Source organism: Microchirus variegatus (assembly GCF_963457635.1).
Source record: "Microchirus variegatus genome assembly, chromosome: 9".
NCBI lineage: Eukaryota > Metazoa > Chordata > Actinopteri > Pleuronectiformes > Soleidae > Microchirus > Microchirus variegatus.
In genome coordinates this window covers 7,755,980-7,776,450 of record NC_139810.1, presented here as the reverse complement: position 1 = coordinate 7,776,450, position 20,471 = coordinate 7,755,980, and the positions used below count along the sequence as shown (strand labels likewise).

Here is a 20,471-nt window from a genome sequence, read left to right as displayed (position 1 = left end):
CGCTTCGTCACTCACACAAACCCCCGTTTTGTGACCTTAAGGAGACATTTAAAATCAGAAGATGGATGGGGAGGGAAGGGGGCGCCACTATCAAGATTATCAAGTGGGTTCTCATCAGGGTAATGCAGTGTTTACAACCCCTTGGAAATGGCGAGGAGGCGCTCTGGCCTTGTTTAAGCTGACCGATCACATCGGCCTCTGAGGGGAGAAAACAGGACTGCACCTTTAAGTGCCTGTCACACAATTCTTAAACTTCTCAGAACAACAACAAAAATGTGACGACTGCTGGTGACGAGTCACGGTCCAAAAAGTTTAGTTTCAGAGCAGAACGTGCAAAGAGAGTGTGGCTGCAAAGGAGAGAGAGAGAGAAGAATTCACATAATTGCTCTCTCTCCTTTGCACACTCAGCTCCAACAGCACCGTCTGCTCGTCCTCCACCGACAGTGTTCACATGACGGAGCAGCTCTTGGACTTGTCCTTGCTGAAGGTGGACGAGAGCAGCTCCGTCCTGCTGGGCAGGTGCAGGAGTCTCTTGGAGAGGCGGCGGACGGGGCTGAGTTTGCTGGCAGGCTGCAGCTTGTTCATGCAGGCCAGCGCCGCCGTACGGAACACGCTGTGGACGCTCTTCTCCGACGTGAACGCCGAGCACTCCAGGTACGCCTCGGCCCCGAGCTGTTTGGCCATGGACAGACCCTGAGAGGGTAGAAAAACAGACGTAGGTAAAAGTGAATAACGAGTTGCAGTGCAGTGATGACGGTGCAGTGTGCAACGTTTTGGAGGGTTGACCGGAACTGACCGGAAAAAGACACCCGTGACGTCATGTTTACGTGACTCCCGACTGTTAAAATGAGTCTCTAAAGTAACGCTAAACTTATACAAAAAAAACTGAGGCAAACAGAGATTTTAGGCACGCTAACGGTGGTGAAGGAGCTAACGCAGCTAACAGAGCTAACTGGTAAACGGTGCCTGGACTCCGGTGCCGTGTCATGTAAACATGACGTCACGCGCGCTGTTTTCCGTTCAGTCGTCATGGAAACGCGTTAATGTGTGCGCTCATGTTGAGGCCGTTAATCGTCGTTAAATCGTTAACATGCCCAGCACTACAAAAAATGATGAAAAGCTGAAAAGCTATAAGAGGCAGAAAAGGCTCTGCTCTCGTGTACGTTTCTGCAACGCTGTCAATCAAAAACTGGCTCTGCCTTTCTGTCTTTCCTCCAATCATCATGCAGAAGCCCAGCGCCCGCTTCCTGCCCATTGACTCCCAGAGAAGTTCAGCTTCCGTGGAAGTGCCGTTTTTAACCATATTTGTCCAATCACCGTCGAGCTCACCCTATTCTGTGCCTGATAAACAGCTGATTCTGAACAAACCAGGGACACATACCAAAGAGTATGTTTGCATAAGTAAATATTTGATCTGAAATATGTCGTTTAGGCAAAGGCCTCTGATTAACAGAGGTTAATAAACCTGCGCTATCATGTTTTGAGGGTGACTCTTACTTCACAGATGAAAACTAAATAGCATCCTTTCTGCTATGCAAAAAGCCCACATGGTTTCCTGACAAGAAGGGAGAGTATTGAGGAGTTTTCCATTCAAAAAGAGTCACCATTAGGTGTCACTAATTCTTAAACACTGCCATTCAGGAGCAAGAATGTAGTAGTAAAACAAACCTGTTCGTGGGAGACAGGACTCTGTTTCTGATTTGACAGCTCCATGCGCGTGCATACGTCCGTGCGCAGGTCCATCTTACAGCCTATGAGCAGGATCCGTGTGCTGGGGCAGAAGTCCTGGATCTCTGCTTTCCACTTTACCCCAAAATCAAATAAAGACAAGTGTCAATAGACCGTCAAAGGAATATGTAAACTGCAGAGTCAAGATGAGGGAGCATAAATGAAAATGACCATTCCAACTTTACCATCTAAAGAGTAAGTGTATATTTCATTTAATACACTTTTTATGAATAATAAACGGATCCAAATGGAGCCATTCCAACATAAACTGGCAAAGAGTCAAAGAAAGACGACAACCGTTAGTCAGCACTGCCTTCTTATTTTTGACTGATTCTAAGAGTTTCTGTCATTGACCTGGATTTGTATCGATACTGTCGGGAAGCGTCCCTATAACAGTTAAAACTAAGAACTGATTTACTGCAGCTTTATAGGAAACTGAGAAGACATCCTCATAATAAAAAACCCATAACCCATATTTACCATGCGAAAGTGGCCCTGAAACACAAACATGGACACTTCACATCTTCAAATAAAATCACCCTTGTACCTTCTTCAGCGCAACGTCAACAGTGTCGGGTCGGCTGATGTCGAAGCACAAGAGCACTGCGTCTGAGTCGCTGTAACAGAGGGGCCTCACGTTGTTGTAGTATGGAGACCCTGACGGGAGAGAAAATTTAAGGTGTCAGTCATTTAAGGTGCCATATGTAATAATGTGGCCAAAAACGGTTACTACATTCAAATTCAAAATACCGAGGTCTTTTAGGTTTCGTTTTCTGACGTAACTGGCAACCCGTGGTTGCTCAGCAGCTGAGACTCTACTGACTGCAATGATTGGTAGACGGCGGTAGGTGGCGCCACATGCCAAATCATGATTTCAAGACATAAACATGATTTGCAGTCTGCAAAATATTTTATTTAATTCAAATATTTTGGCTGTACTGTTGTTGTTGGTGAGTTCAGTTTGTTATATGAACATTATTCCTGAGTCTCTGTGACATATTAGGAGGATTTTATGGCCAGTTGCATTACATAATGCACCTTTAAGATTAATTTTTGTCTTTAAGACCAATGTTTAGGAACAGTTTTGATTACTTCACAATCATTCTCTCTGCTGTCTCCCTTTACCATTGAGAAAAAATAGCAATTTTACATCACAGTACACAGGAGTTGTTAATCCACTGTTGCCTCCGTCGGTAAAATCAAATGTGTTATGTTGTGACTAAATGACTCAAAAGCTAAAAACACACTTTCTTACTGTTGTCTTTGGTGCAGGAGAGTGAGCTCTTTACAAACGACAGTTTCTAGCCATCGAAAAGCAAGATAAACTGTAGACTTAAGTGGTCAAAATCTGTTTTTCCTCCTGTCCCTGGTGAGTGTACACTCTTAGAAATAAGGGTTCCAAAAGGTTCCATCTACAAGGGCTGAGGTTCTACCTGGAACCATTTTGCTTCTGAAAAAACCCTTTCCTGAAGAAGGTTTTTAAAAGGGTTCTTGGTGGAACCATCCACAAGGGTTCCAGGTAGAACCTTCTCCTATGAGGACAAGCCGAAGCACCTTATATGGTTCTACTTAGCACTTTTATTTCTCAGAGTGTATGGGTCGCTGCCTGGTGGCCTCTCAATGTTGTAAACCCCCACTTAAAAAAAAAAAAAAAATACATATACATATATATATATATATATATATATACCTTTCATATCACAAGTCTGATTATTGATCGATTAATCCTGGAAGAATATGATGTAGCACTGTTCTCCCCAATGAATGTAAGAATCCAGACGGCATGGAAGGATATATTGTGTAAATGTGAACTAAAATGCAGCCTCGTAACGATGAAAACCACACGTTTCTTCTAAGACGGCGGACGACGTGTTTACGAACCAGTGGTAACTATTAATCTCGTCCTCTATCGACGACCTCAATCACAGTCTACTTTCGCTGTTGTCACATTAATGTGACACCTCGGGAATGAGAATGCGAGTAAAAGAGTGCGAAGGAAGTTTCCCAAAAAAAACAGTAAATTTATCCAGAGTGGCTCTCTCCGGAAGCTTCCTGTGCTATAAACAGACAGTGGAGGATGTCCGCTTCTCTATTGTCTTCACTCTGCCACATTATCACTCCTCATACAACGACGCCAACAATTCATTTCCTACGCTGTGTTCCAGCGGGCCAAATACAGACCAAATACAGACCAGAACCACTGTAAGACAATATAATGATACCAAGAATAGATACTTTGAATATGTTTCAACAGGAATTACATCCAGATTACATTTGAATCTTAGATTTAACTCTGTGAAGTAGAACAATGTCCATCCATCCATTCATCCATTATCTCCTTTATCCTCCACCGGGGGCGCTGTGCCTATCTCAGCTGACATAGGGCGATTGGCGGGGTACACCCTTGACAGTTCGCCAGTCCATCGCAGGGCCACATATAGAGACAAGAGGACACATCTGTTACACACCTATGTTTCCAAATCCTTATGTTCCGAAAGCCCGACAGAATACAGAATGCTAACCCTTACCCTAATCCTAACCCTAACCCTAACAGACATCTACTGATTCCGGGACCGTCTGGAACATTAACGGTGGGGATAAATCCACGCTTCCCCCAACGCGTATGGCGCGTTCTGCCCTGCGAAACACTTACTTAGGTTTCAGGAACATTTCCTTTGCTAAATGTTGGAGATTAACACACGTTTTAAGGATTGTTTTAAGTCGTTTTAACTGATCTACAGTTCCCCGTTGTTCGGTTTGATTCTTGTGTCGGAGACGTCTTGCTCATGATTCTTCCCGTGACGGCACTCTGATGAAGTCACGTATAGTATCGGCTCAGCTAGCTTGGCATCGTGCCTGAGCAGGTACTAAAAAGTACTTGATGCTATCGCTAATGGAAAAGCAAAATAACCGTGCCAAGGCGAGGTGAGGCGAGTCGTGCCAGGGACCGTGCAGTGGTAAATCGGCGATAATAACATCAGCGAATGCATTTTCATCATAAACTTCGCCGTTTTAACCGCTTTTATGGAAATGTTTCACTCAAATCTGTTCTAAATTTCTTTTTCTTTTTGCTGGCACAATTTCTTTTTAGCAAAAAAATAAAAATAAAATAACTTGCAGGGTGTCGTGAAAGTGTGCAAGAGAATCACTAGAATAGCACTGGATGTCCTCCAAGAAACTAAATCAGGTCAGGTGCTGGTCGACCTGAATCATCCTCATGTCAGTGCTGAACAAACGGGTTTAAATCTGCAGTAATCAGCCGTCTTCATGGATCGGAAATGTTTATTCTACTGTTGTATTTAACATTTGTTTCCTGTGATGTGGTACTAATAATGTTGAAGAAAGGACAGTTTAAAAAAGAATCATGAGTGTGTCCATGACCTGCATACATGCTTACGTGTGTGTGTGTGTGTGTGTGTGTGTGTGTGTGTGTGTGTGTGTGTGTGTGTGTGTGTGTGTGTGTGTGTGTGTGTGTGTGTGTGTGTGTGTGTGTGTGTGTGTGTGTGTTGCAAATGTAAATAGGCCTTATGTAATGTTTCCTCAGAAAGGAGGGACCGTCCAGAAAGTTTGAACTCTGTGGGAGATAAACACACAAACCTACATTTGTACAGTAACATAATACGTTTTTTAGTTTTTTTGTGTTTCTTTAAAAGGCAGCAAACACCATAAGGCAGAAAGAAGGTTGTGTAGATGTTTTCATACGCCGCCCTCACTTGTGCCTTCAACTGTACAACACACACACACACACACACACACACTCTTTACAGACTTCCACCCCCTGCATGGACGAGGCTTTCCCCTCTCTCTTCAGCCCCTCTGGAGGCCAACTGGCACGGCTCCACTTCCTCTGAGCACAATGCCTCGACCAGAGCTGTTATGAAAGAACTCTATACTGCAGTGCACAGCTTCTCCTCTTTCTCCTATTTTACACGACGTCTACATCAGGTTATTATCATCAGAGATATAGGGTGAATTCCAATTCCTTGCTTAACCCTCAATCTTAACCCTCAATCTCTAAAATGCGCGCTCCCTCTAGTGCAAGTGCTGTCCCGATTCTCAGAAAAATTAAGTTGAGGGTCAAGTTTAAGGGCTGTAACGCACTCAATATTGAGATTTTCCGAGACCACCCTTGGGAGCAAGGGCTACCCAGAATGCATTGCGTGTTTTCACATAAAAAGATGGCGTCGAAAGCAGCGAAACGAGTACGCTACAAATTAAGTTTTTTCTTTGTTAATAGATATATAAAAATTATAAAACCATTGTATCATCTTAGTTTAGGCCCATATTATGGATTACTTACGTCATTGTTGCGTAACATTTATTTAAATTTTTACGATCTTTTGTCAATAGTCGGCCGGTGCGGACAAGCGATCGTTTGCTATGGTTTACTTTTCAATAAGCCGTGTTGTGCGGTAACTGTCAGCTGAATATGTCCGTGGTTGTGATATTTGTATGAGTATCATCTTATAACTAACTGACAACCTAATAACTTGACTGACGGATCGTAATAAATAATGCTGACGTAAATGTGTTCTTCTTCTTCTTTTTTGGAGTTGACAGACTGGACGCAGCTTTAGCGTTATTCTGCCCCCCACAGTCTGAAGACGTATCTGCATTTAAGGGGTGTCCCATTTCTAAGTGACAAAATAACCCTCAACACTTGCTTTTGAGGGTCAGTTAAGATTAAGGGTTAAGATTAATGGTTAAGATTGAGGGTTAAGATAGGAATTGGAATTGGACCAAACTCTTGATTATTTTTGCCAGTTACATGTTTGAGAAATTGTACGTCAAGGTGACTCACAATCGAAAACAAGTTCACATTTTTAAACCATGAATAGTTTCTGCTCTTGGAAGTGTGTTTATGATGATGCTGCTGAGTTTGGGAAAGGTGTCTGGTTTGGAAAGTCCAAAATTATTCAGTGGGTTTTCTTTTTTAAACATTTGCTTTAAAAGTGAAAGTGAGAGTGGATTCATGTGAGTTTATAGGAATGAATGAAGGACTTGGAGGAAACTATAATGAGACCAATGTCAGTGTCCAAACCCTGTCAAGCCTCTTTCTAACACTAACACTTGCAGGTATACCTGGGACTTTTAAACCTGGGTGAAGCTGCGGTGAATACCATTCCCACAGCCAGGGGTTTTCTGCTCTGTGGTGTTTTTGTTTTTTCAAAGTCAAGAACAAGACGTCTTTCACTTCAGTCTCTCTTGTTTAGAACAATTTAGAACAGTTGTTCTCAAACATTTAATACACTCTTAGAAATTAAAGTGTAGAACCATATAAGGTTCTTCGGCTTGTCCTCATAGGAGAACCCTTTTTGGCTCCAGGTAGAACCAACCGTTTTGGAGGGTTCCACCAAAAACCCTGTTAAAACCCTTTATTCAGGAAAGGGGTTTAAAAGGGTTCTCTGGTAAGGTTTTTTTTGTTTTGTTTTAGATTACGGATACAGAGCTGAACAAAAATGTATTTCAGTCACAGCTGCCCTCAAATAACAGCATTGTAAATGATCAAAATAAGTTTTCATCTTTCTCTAATGGTTAATAAACCAGTATGGAGAAGCTCTTTAACCAAAATGATAATTTTGAAGCTAAAATACAATTATTATTGTTATCCAGTTATTTTTTTACATGAAAAACAGTAAAAAAAAATAAAAATAATAAAGCACATTATTATTTCTTGATTAAGATGCCGAATTATAGTTATTCACTTGAATTCCTGAACAGAAAAATGACTCAATTTAATGTATTTGATTAATTTGAATTCAGTTTTTTTTGCCAAATGGAAGAACATTGGTAGTTTTAAACACATGATTCACACTGTGTGTTTTTTTTCTGTCATTATCCCCCGGCAGGGTCTCTCTGCAGATTTCACACCAGTTAAAAAGCTGCTTTAAATGCACCAAAACAGGACTGACAGATAGCGACGTCTGTGTAAACAGTGACACTGCCGCTAAAACAATGGTGGCTTGGGGGAGGCTTGGTGGGTGACTGTGCTGTTGGGAGGGTAAACAAGTTCTCCACAAATTAACCTTTGAATGCAGCACTGAAACCGACTCCTTCAATCTCTGCTCAAACACAAACACCCTGATCGTGGCAGATAGGGAGGCTTGTGAGGTAAACACTAATTTTTATTCAAGTGCGAGTGAGTAAAAAAAACAAGAAGAAGAAGAAGAAGAAGATGAAGAAGAAGAAGAAGAAGAGCACAAAGCCTGACCTGATGTGTCCCACAGGCTGAGCTCCACTCGCTGCTCCTCCAGCTCCAGACAGGCTGTGTAGTTCTCAAACACAGTGGGGACGTACGTCTAAACGTGAGGGACAGAGATAGAAGGAGCACATTCAGCTTGTTTTTTTTTCTATTTAACGTGTATTTACTGAATCTGACCAACAGCAAGAGTGACATATAATGAAAATCTACACGTTTTCTTCCTGGGAGCTTCTTAAAGAGACTCAACAATGAGCAAAACCAATCAAATCACAAGCTCAAACATGTAGAAACATCCTCTAAAATATCACTCCTATATATTCCATTAATCTGTCGATTGTATTCTTGATTATTATTTAGTACTTGTTTGGTCCATAAAACGCCAGAAAACCTTGAAACATGTGGATCGGTGCTCACCAAACCTGGAAATGATGATGTTTTCATGATTTTTATTTTGTTATATGGAGCAAAGAAATCAGAAAATATTCACAAGCTGAGCATGTTTTCAGTATTAAAAAAAACACCTCAAACTGATTAATCAATAATCGAAATAGTGGACGATTAATTTAGTAGTTGATTAATAATCGAATAATCATTGCAGCCCTGCTATATTATATCTTATTTTATATTTATTTTACAGTATTTATAATGCAGTGAGAGTTAATATATATAAAATAATATGTAAAATCAATAGGAGCTTGAAACTTGAAATAAAATCATATGTGATTTTGAGAATTTAAAAAGTCCTTGTGTTGTTTCAGGCATATTCTGAATAAATGAAGTGATGCTACAGTGATAATTGCAGACAGTAAATTAATGAATGAATGAATGAATGAATGAATGAGTAGATGAATCCTCTCATACCTCAGGGTAGCAGTCCTTGGCCAGCACTTGTAACATGGCAGTTTTCCCGCATTGGACATCACCGACCAGCACCAGTTTACACCTCGCTACAAAAGGCTGGGGGAGTCTTCTTTCTTTCATGCTGCAGAGGAACGTGGAAAACCAACAGTGGTGGAAGTGATGGAGAGTGAAGTCCTGTGTTCTCTGCTGGTGTTTCCTCCTCGACTGATCGGTCAGTCAGTGAGTCTGAGAGCTACAGAGAGAGCGAGAGGGAGGAGTGGAGAGCAGAGGGGAGGAGAGCCTCAGCTGAACTTTATATTATCACAGCAACCAATGAGTGAGGAGGAGGAGGAGGAGGAGGAGGAGGGCAAAACTGCAGGGCTGGAGCCAGGTTTTCACTGACACCAATGCACCACCTAAACTAACCGAACACCTCCACACGGAAGAGGATTAGGGACACATGGGAATTTTTGGGGATTTTTTTTTTTTTAATTAGGAAAGCCAGAATTGTGAGAGAAAAAAAAATCAGAATTATGTATTTGACCTCAGGATTGAGAAAAAAATGTCAGAATTATGAGGGTAGAAAAGGAAAATCTGAATTTTAAAATTCAGTATTCTCACTTTAGCTAAAAAATTTGAAAAGAAAAAAAATCTAACTTTTTCTTTTTTAAGTCAGAATTATGAAAAAAGGTAAAAGCAAAAATTTAAAAAATTGGAATTGAGAAAAAAACCTTAACTCACTTTAATCTCCAAATTAAAAAAAAATTTAAATAAAGGATTCTAACAATTTTTTTTCCAGAATTAAGAAATAAGGTAAAAATTAAAAAGAAATTGGAATTGTCAATTCTGAGGTGGGGAAATGTCAGAATTATGTCTTTGATCTCAGAATTATCAGGGGAAAAAACTGAATTGTGAGGAAACGGCGAATGTATTATTATTTTTAAATTGGAATTGCGAAAACTGACTTTTTCCAATTCTGACTTCATGTCATGAAATCTACAATATCTCAAAAATCTCCCACTTTTTCCCACTTTTTTCTGAAAATTAAGTTTGTGTTGCTTTGTAAAGAGCTCATTCCACGCACCAAATTCAACTATTTCACAGCACAGAGGGATAGTTCAATGTTTTAATTCAGTTATTGAAAATCCTTCATAAGGATTTGCCTAAGATACAGAAATTTACCACTTCGAGCTAAAAGCAATGATTTTCTTTATGGATTTTGGCGTGGGAGAACGTTAACAAAAATGTGTCTATAAATGTCAAACATATTCTTAAAAATTCTTCGGTGAGTTTTGTTTTGTTTTGTCAGACCTGTTATCAGTGAGAGGGAGTGCCCGTGTCTCATGCTGTTTACTTAGTGAAGTCACTGTTGACTCTGTGTCAAACTGAACTATAACTTTAAAAGACTCTTAATAAACACAAGAACGTGGTCTGGACTTTTCAGGGATTTTCTTGTACTGTCACATGGAGGAATCATCACATCATGGGAAAATATGATGTGTCTTTGACTGCGGGCTGAATTATAATCGTGTTTACACATGATACAGGAACAAGAACCTCAAAGCCTTAAAAAAAATCACTCCAAATGTTATACTCTTGTAGATAGATAGATAGATAGATAGATAGATAGATAGATAGATAGATAGATAGATAGATAGATAGATAGATAGATAGATAGATAGATAGATAGATAGATAGATAGATAGATAGATAGATAGATAGATAGATAGATAGATAGATAGATAGATAGATAGATAGCACGCTAACTCGCAAGATAGATAGATAGATAGATAGATAGATAGATAGATAGATAGATAGATAGATAGATAGATAGATAGATAGATAGATAGATAGATAGATAGATAGATAGATAGATAGATAGATAGATAGATAGATAGATAGATAGATAGATAGATAGATAGATAGATAGATAGATAGATAGATAGATAGATAGACATCTAAAATGTGCATTTTATTATGTTTATTCTTCCAAACAACCGTGGAATACAGCCATGGGTGCAATGTGTGCAATTACAGGGTTTTTTTTGCACATGCAACCCATGAGTGAGCTAACATATGCTCATACAAGTGTAGCAGGCCCTGCCAGCCCCACAAACACATGACAGATGGCTTCATCAATCAGAGGTACAACAGAATTCATGAGTGTCAGCCTTTCGAGGAGTAAGCGGAGCGTGGCGTGTTGTGCTGAACATAAATGGGAAACAACTGCTCGTCTGTCACAGAGGGCTCTTTGATGGCATAAATGTAAAGTGTAGAAAATCTGTAAGGGGGGGATATGATTTGCACCTGCTGCCTTGTGCAGAGACGTAAAACGACTCCGTCCGCCTCGTAGTCGTCCTGCTTCATTGGAATTCCTGACGTGTTCCCTCCACACACGATATACAAACACTCACCTAGTACTACCACTTAACGCTTCACACTCTCATGCTCCATTTCTCCCTCTGATTTTGGGAGACACTGAGCTACAGACGGTTAAAGACTCAGTGTGTCATGATTAATCCCTCACCTACGCCTCAACTGTGAAGAAATCCTAGTCTTTCTATTTGGTTTCTTTGACGAGACAGATCATGATGGGAAAATCCCTGATTTAAACTAGGGATGGGAATCGGTATCGGTCAAAAATCACATCAATTCAATATGCGAAGACTGTAAAAATAATTTAAGCCGAGTCATGTTTGGCCTTTTGGTTTGAACAGGTAGATGTTGTCACCTGCTGGCTCTAGGCCTGCCGCACCTCCACCGGTGCCCATTATGCTAGCTGCGGGGTCATCAGCCAGGGACCGCCATTCATCTCCTGGTGGCGGGGCAGTGAACAGGGACGTCTCCCAGTCACCCCCCGCAGCTAGCCTTTCTCAGGAGTTGCTCACTCCCCACGCCTTGTCCCGCCTCCTTAGCCAAAGCCAGAAACTTGCCTTCTCTGCCTCCTCAGCCAGCTCCTTGGTGGCTTTGTGTAGCTCCTTGCCTCTCAGCCCTAGCTCTTTAAGTAGGCGAGTTGTTGAGCTTCCCAAAAATCCCCTGGTGCCCACTTCCACTGGGAAGAGTCATGTGGTCCAACCATTCTCCCTGCATTCTGCTACTAGGTCGGTATACTTCGCCCTCTTCCTCTCATGGGCTCCCTCCATCCCCTCCTCCCATGGCACGGTCAGCTCTACCAGTAGCGCAGACCTCTCCGCCTTGGTCCACAGCACCATATCGGGCCTTAGTGTGGTGCTGCAGATCTCTCCTGGGAAGTGGAGCTGCCTGCCCAAGTCCACCTCTATTTTCCAAACCATGCCTGGCAACAGGAGGATGGATGCTGGTCTCCTACTTGCAATTTCCCCCACTTCCCCTTCCCTAAGAAACTGGGTCCACTGTTGTATGCCCGGCTGGCTCCCATTGCTTGCCTCTTGCCTTTTCCTCTCTACCACCTCTGCCACTTTCCTCAACACCTGATCGTGCCACCATCTGTATCTGCCCTGAGAGAGCGCGGTCTTGCATCCTGAAAGGGTGTGTTGTAGGGAAGCACTGAAGGTCCCACAGAGGTCGCAGGCCTGCTCTGTGCCCAGCCACTGCTGGAGGAATCGGGGGAGGGCAGAGTATCATAGGTTGCCCTGAGGAGGAAACTGAGACGGGCCTGTTGCAGTTTCCAAAAGTCTGCCCAGCTCACCTCCCGACCCACCACCCCCTCCCACGTTGTCCAGCGTCCCTGCTGCCCCTGCGCCACTGCCTTAACCTTGTACTCCTCAGCCATCTTCGTCACCTCAGAGATCACAAGGTCCTTCCTCTGCTTCCTACTAGCCCTGGACCACATCACAGGCTGGTCTCCCCATCCAAGGCCAGCACGCCCCGTCTGGACTCTGCCCACCACCTCTTGGTGCTGCAGCCTGCCCACCGCCTTCTGTACCTCCACTTCGGCCCTCCATTTCCTTCCGGTCACCACTCGGGCTTCCATGTCCCTCACCGTCTCATCTGCAGAGTCCCTCAGCTCCATTACCAGCCTCGCCTTCTCCTGTCTGTACCCTGTGGTGATCGACTTCAAGGGAAGCTGGAGTGTGTTGTTCCCATACAGGCTGGCCGATGAGTGGCACCTTGGGAGCCCTAGCCACTTGCGGATGAATGAGTTGGCCTTTGCTTCCAGCTTGCTCACAGCCGATGAAGTCACTTCGGACAGCTTCAGCGGCCACATTACCCTTGGATACAGTGTGAAGTTGAAACACCAGACCTTGTACTTTTCGGGTAACTGGCTTGAATCAATTTTAGCCAGGCCTGCTGAAAGCTGCTGCAGTATGGTCTTTCCCATGTCCTTGTCTGAAAGGCTGGATGTATATTGCCTCCCCAGACTCCGAATGGGCTGATCTGCGATGAGTGGAATGTTTTCCCCGCCATCGGTATCGGTCAAAAATCACATCAATTCAATATGCGAAGACTGTAAAAATAATTTAAGCCGAGTCATGTTTGGCCTTTAAGAAGAAGAACAAGATTTGTTACACTTTCAATGACTCAGCACAAATGGTTCTTCACAGCTTCACAGTTCATAAATGGTCTAAATTGACTGTATTAGACTCTATTATTGGTATGGACAGATACTCGTGTTTGTGATTTAAAAATTGGAATCATCCCATCCTGATGAGTCCCATTTATCTTCCTAATCAGGGATCAGGGTTTCATCCTGGTTTTCCTGTCATATTTCTATATTTATAACTTAAATAAACTGAACAGGGCCACCATCGATGTGATCAGTGCTGTGTTTTTCCTGCTAAAACAAAGTAGCTGCTATGGTTTGTCACTTTCACATTTATTCAGTTGTTTCCAGTTCCTGTAGAGTTAAGATCAAGTCAAAAGGAATGCTCTGTGTTTTGTTAAAAACAAATAAAATATATCCATGAACAACTCAAGACTGTATATTTACAATTCTGTAAATAATGTAACTTGTTACTACGTCCTCACTTTTGCTTAGTAAGCACAACTAAGTCCACTGCTTGAGAGAATTCTGTATAATGTATTCATATTACACTTTTAATTGCAATTAAATAAATGTAAACCCCCTCAACTTCTCAGTGACTTTTTTTGAAAATATGTTGTGAAGACATGTTGTATGTGTCGGATTCTCCAGGATATGACTGTAAGTCAGTGTAATTTCCTCTGAAGTCATGGAAACGGATGCAAATGGATGTGGAAGAATGCTTTCACGTCTACTGGAAATACCAAGTACAAGAGTACTGCTTTACATCATGTGCATTCATATGAACTAAAATGATTAACATCCAAAGGGACTGATGGTTGAGGGAGTGAGAGACACATTAATCCCAAGTCCAATTCTAATCATTTCTGAGAAAGGACCCCCACCTCACCACAAAAAAAGAAAAAGAAAATAAAAACCCATCACAAAGCCCTATGCCTTGAAGCAAGGTAATTTACATAATTCAAGTATGATGTGGTTGAAAGCTCTTGCATTATGTAGATCAGGGTGTGAATCAAGAGTATTCTCATAAACACTGTCACAGTTCACTGAAGCTGCAAAATAAAGAAAGAAACTATAGTTCATTAACATTCATTTAGTGCACAGGTGTTTGATATATACATATATACACATATATATATATACATATACACCTACATACATATATATATACAAATACACACACATATACATATATTCACACATATATATACACACATACATATATTCACATATATATATATATACACACACACACACATACACATATATAAACACACACATATATATACACACACACATATATACACACACACACACACATACACACACATATATATATACATACATATATATACACATACACACACACATATACATATACACATACAACACACACACATATACACATACACACACACATATACATTTATATACACATACACACATATATATACACACACATACATACATACATATATACACACATATGTACACATACACATATATATATATATACCTACATATATACATATACATATATATGCACACACACACATATATACATATATATACACATACACACACACACACACATATATACACACAGAGACATATATATATATACACACATCAGGAGGACTCTATATATCAGGAGTGACGAGGGCTCTTAACACTGCACAGCTCTCAGCCTTCAGTCTGAGCAGCGCCACTTCTGTGAGAATGAGTTTTAGAGAGGCTGAAAATACAGTAAAGCAAATATACCGTCCCTACACATTTCACGTAGCTCTCAGACACTCTCATACCCCAAAAATAAACAAAAGAAGGCACTTGTGCTGCCATGTGTGGCTCTTCTCTGCTTGTGTAATGTTGATCTCTGCATTTCACCGTGGATCTGAATGTTTCTTGGTCTTACAACAGCCTGGAGAGAAGAGACATGAGCAAGTGTCTACTTCCACTTATCTACAATTCCTAGATATGGCACTCAATGATGATGACACTGCCTGTCAGTGTGCTGCCCTCTGTTGGTGTAACAAAGAATTACAGAAAGAGCCTTGTAATCAGCATGGAGATTCAAATAACGATTTTGTTGGTGGAATAAATTCACCTCTCCTTTTGCAAGAATGTTGCCAGTTCTTGCCAGATAAAATACGTCAATGTGTTTACCCAACATAAAATGTACTTAGTGTATTTTATTGTTGTAGCTATTTGTGAAGCCATAACAATCCGTGTAGCATTTGTTTTTCAAAATAAAACCAGAAATAAAAAAACGAAACAACCGACTTGTTTTCTCAATATTCGTTTACAAAATCAAAATGAAAAAAACGGAAAACGACTTGTTTTCCCCATTTCGATTTCCGCGTTTCCAGTTTCATCCAATTTTGATAGATGCAAGTTGCGTCACCCGGAAGTGACCTGTACTAGAACTCTCTAGGGACTGCAAAACAAACCAAAGAAGAAGAAGTATGGCTGGACTGGAGGATAATCCTGGAATAATTTGGCATCTTTTTTACGACGGCTAAGTGTTGTAAGAGTAACGTGGCTCCGTATTTTGTCGTTTTTTCGAAAACCTGATGGGAAAACTCCCACAAATTCAAAGTTTGTGGTTTAAAAAAAAAAAAGAAATATTTTGCAGACTGCAAATCATGTTTATGTTTTGAAATCAAGTTTTGGCATGTGGCGCTTGTTATGTCCACAAATATACGGACACTGTTGTGTGCTCACGGTACTTTATTTCAACATGCACTCGTAGCATAACAAACCGTGCGTCTCAGAGTAATGACGTCATGGCTTCGCGACTCACGACATTACAGCTGTAGACTGTATGGTACATTTACTCCCCCCTTCATAAGAACACACTTAACCTTACATTGGCCTGAACATGGCCAACCTGACTGGATAACCCGGGTAGACTGCCGGATTACCCACATAGCCCTGTGGATTATTCTGCCACATAACAGGCTATGCACTAGCTAAGTAGTCAATTCACAACATAGTCATTGAGGTAGAGAGGCTGTCTGCGGACCCGAAATGGGCGGAGCTCGGGCTGCAGAGGTTCAGCCGGCACGCCTGCTTCGGGCGGTTGCCCAGATGGGATTCTCCGTTGTGCCTGAGGGAAGTCCCAATCCAGAACTGTGCAGCGTTCATTGGTTGCAGCTGCCTGGTCAGAGGCAGACGGTGGTTTCACCCGTCTAAGACGGCTGGCGTGCCAGCGTGAATTGTCAGCCAGGCGAAAGGTTGCTGGTCCCAGCTGTGCGGTGATTTGCTGTGGTTCAGACCAGAATGAAACCAGCTTGTGGGACCGACTGGGTCGACGGACCCGGACCCAGTCTAACACTGCAAGTGAAGGGCCCTTCACCCGATGCTTCCTGTCAAAACGCTGCTTCATGGTAAGTTGCCGCTGCTGCACAGCGACGGCGCCACTGCTGGAGCGTCACCCATCTGAGGGCGCAGGCGATCCAAAGGAAGCTGCATTTCACGTCCCAGCATCAGGAGGGCTGGAGAACTGCCTGTTGTGGCATGGGACGTGGCCCTGTAATGGAGAAGGGTGCTCTGCAGTGCTGATAAGAATGGGAGGCCGCCGGCTAGGTGTGCTCTGAGCCCATTCTTGAGGGTTTGGTTGAACCTCTCCACACCACCATTGGCCTGGGGGTGGTAAAAGTCCGTTTTAATATGTTTGATTCCCCTCCCCAGCAGGAAGGAGGAGAAATCGGCAGAGATGAACTGGGGTCCATTGTCAGTCGTGACGGTATTGGGCACACCCCAGCGGGCGAACAGAGACGACAGGAAGTCGACGACCACCATGGTAGTGACAGAACTGGTGGGCAGCACCTCAGGCCACTTAGAGTGAAGGTCGTAGGCCACTAGGAGGAAGCGTTGGTGCTGAGGGACGCCACGAAGTTCACCGCAGATGTCCACCTGGATGTGGGTCCACGGTGCTGACGGCCACGGCAGGGGCTGCAGAGGCGGAGGTGGGGGCAGGCCTGTCTTACCACTGCTGAGGCAAGCTGTACAGTCCTTCACCATTGTCTCCACGTCCCTGTCGATGCCCGGCCACCAGACCAAGCCCCTGCAGCGTTGTTTGACTTTCACAACGCCCAGGTGACCTTCATGCATCATGGCCAAGCAAACGGCGTTCGTCCCCTTGCTGGAGTTGAGACAGAACAGCGCCAACTGCGGTGTTAGAGGCATCACAGGTCACAAACGTAGGGCTCTGCAGGTCGAAGTGGGCAAGCACAGGCGGGGAAGTGAGCTGTGATTTGAGCCTAGAGACTGCGGCAGAGCAGGCAGGGGTCCAAGACCAGGCTGCATCCTGCTTGAGGAGGGCACGCAGCGGTGCAGTGGTTTCAGAGTAGCGGGGAAGGAAGCGCAGATAAAAGGCAGTCATTCCCAGGAACGACGATAGTTGTGCAGGACAGGAGGGCTCAGGCAGGCGCAGGATGGCATCGACGTTTGAGTGAAGTGGGCTGAGGCCAGAGGCAGATAGACGGAACCCCACAAACTCGATGACAGGAACTGCAAAGATGCACTTCTCCCCGTTCACTGTGAGGTTGTGGCGAGAAAGCACATTAAGCACTCTGGAAAGGCGGTCATCGTGGGACACAGCCGTTAGCCGTGCACCACAATGTCATCCAGGTATACGACCACACCCGGAATGCCAGCGAAGATGGTGGCCATGATCTTCTGAAAACAGCTGGGAGCCGAGCTGAGGCCGAAGGGCATGCGGGTGTAGCGGAAGACTCCCATGTGTGACACAAAAGCAGTGAGGTTACGGCTGTCTGGATGTAGAGGAACCTGCAGGTAGCCCTGGCGAAGGTCGAGCTTGGAGAAGACCGTGGATCCATGGAACTGAGCAGACAGCTCCTCCATTGTAGGCAGTGGATATTTATCGGGGATCACAGTTCTGTTCACCTGTCTGAGGTCGACACAGGGGCGCAGGCCGCCCGGCTTCTTCCTTGCCACCACCAGGTTGGAGATCCAGGGTGAAGCGTCGATCCGCTCGACAATGCCAGCGTCCAACAGCTTCTGCAGCTCAGCCGTGACATCGTCACGTAGGGCGAGGGGTAGCCGACGTAGAGGCTGGATAACAGGGGACACTGCTGGGTTAATGAGTGGCTGATGATTGAAGGCTGTAAGGCAGCCCAGGCCAGCGAAAAGCGATGGCCAGCGTTGTTGCCAGGGTGTGGTCACCGTCAGTATGGTGGCACCTGTGTTGTCTGTGATGGAGAAACCTAAGGCGCAGAACAGATCAAACCCAAGGTTGGCACCATGATGGGACACCTGGAACGTGAATGCGGGTAGGGACCTCGAGCCATACCGCACAGAGAAGGTAACAGTGCCCACCATGCCGATCTTAGTGTGTCCATAACCATACAACTCCTCTGCGCCCGTCCTGATAGTCTGTTGAGGGAAGAGTTGCCTGACCGTGGATTCGCTGAGCAGAGACCTGGAGGCCGCAGTGTCCAACAACAGTGCACCACTTTAAAGCCTTGATGCTGGAACCAACAGAGTGGATGGTGGATGGGCTTGATGGGTGAGGTCGGGAGTTTGTGGAGGTGGGCGCAGAGCGACATACTCTTGAGAAGTGGTTCAGTCTACCACAGCGTTGGCATCTCTGTCCTGTGGCTGGACAGACTGGGGCACGTGTGGGGTGAGAGGAAGAACCACAGTTACCACAGAGCCGACGTGCTGTGGCGCCCTGTCGTCCAGCGACATTCACCTCCAGGTTATCATCTGCAGAAGTGGGGCTCGAGAGCTGTGTTGCTGGCCCCACAGCCTGTGCCAGCGGAGCAGAGTGCTAGGGGGCGGGGTCGGAGGCTGCCAGATGTGAAACCAACAGAGCGGCAGACTCTAGCTGGAAGGCGAATTCCACCGCCTTTGACAGCGGCAGGTCATCTGGGGACATGAGCAGCCTCTCCCGCAACTTGGGATCAGTTGTGTGCTCTGCTAGCTGGTCCCGAATCATCTCATCCTCTAAATATGCAAATTTGCAGAGGCTAGCCAAACAGCGGAGATCGGCGATGTAATGCTGGACAGACTCACCCGGCTGTTGGCGGCGCCGTCGGAAAATAATCCGCCGGACGATGACACTCTGTGGAGCAGCGAAATGTCCGGTGAGTAAGGTGACACAGTCCGCATATGTCTGCGCAGGTCCGAGAGTACGGAAGATCCGTTGTCCTTCGCTCCCCAGGCTGTGGATCAGTATGGCTCGGCGCCTAGCGTCACTAGCATCGGTTAGCCCGGCAGCCGTAATAAACGTCTCGAACGAGTCGTGCCAGCGGGACCACGGGATCGGCGGCTCCCCAGGCAGAGCGAGGAACGAGGGCAACGGTGAAAAAGGAAGCTCCATCCTTGTCGCCAATGTTATGTCCACAAATATACGGACACTGTTGTGTGCTCACGGTACTTTATTTCAACATGCACTCGTAGCATAACAAACCGTGCGTCTCAGAGTAATGTCGTCATGCCTTCGCGACTCACGACATTACAGCTGTAGACCGTATGGTACAGCGCCACCTACCACAGTCTACCAATCATTGCAGTCAATAGAGTCTCAGCTGCGGAGCAACCACGGGTTGCCAGTTACGTCAGAAAACGAAACCTAAAAGACCTCGGTATTTTGAATTTGAATGTAGTAATCATTTTTGGCCACATTCTTACATATGGCAACTTTAAATATGTGTGATGGTTGCAGTTTCCTATTGGCATTAAATACTATTTTTAACAGAGTGAAGGTATTGTGATTTGAGACGCGGAGGCTCAGCTGTGCACTGTTAAAATGGGTGGAGACTTAAACAGGAAAGGGACAGGGACATCAGAATCAGAATCAGAATCAGAATCAGAATACTTTATTAATCCCCGTGGGGAAATTGTTTTTGTTCCAGATGCTCTGTGCAAAGTAAGAAGAAGAAATACAGCATGCGGAAACAAGAGCTAGATATACAGATGTAAATAAAATAAATAAAATATGTAAATAAAATAAAATAAAATAAAATAAAATAAGATAAAATAAGACAGTGAAAATAGACAGTAAGCTAAATGAAATAAAATCATCACTACAGATAACTTTTTTTTTTTACTTCACTAGAGTTTGCAAAAACATTACAAGGCAAGAAAACAAGCCTGGTGCGTAAAGACGTAAATGACGCTGTTAACCACACAGGTCAACGTATTCTCATGAAGTGGGTACTTTTCGTGGCTGATAAGTGACAACGCATGCAGAACAGTGACTTTGATGCAAAT

At 43.9% G+C, this 20,471-nt stretch overlaps 1 protein-coding gene across 1 annotated transcript; it reads right to left on the bottom strand.

Annotated features, from left to right (window-relative positions):
• Positions 1 to 447: 447 nt before the first annotated feature.
• LOC310932437 (rho-related GTP-binding protein Rho6-like) lies at positions 448 to 8,911 on the bottom strand (the record flags this gene model as incomplete). The annotated part of the gene is made up of 5 exons (XM_083895759.1): positions 448 to 693; positions 1,669 to 1,803; positions 2,276 to 2,385; positions 7,940 to 8,027; positions 8,792 to 8,911. The coding sequence occupies 5 exons, from the start codon at positions 8,909 to 8,911 to the stop codon at positions 448 to 450; spliced, it is 699 nt and encodes a 232-aa protein (XP_083751885.1).
• Positions 8,912 to 20,471: the final 11,560 nt, after the last annotated feature.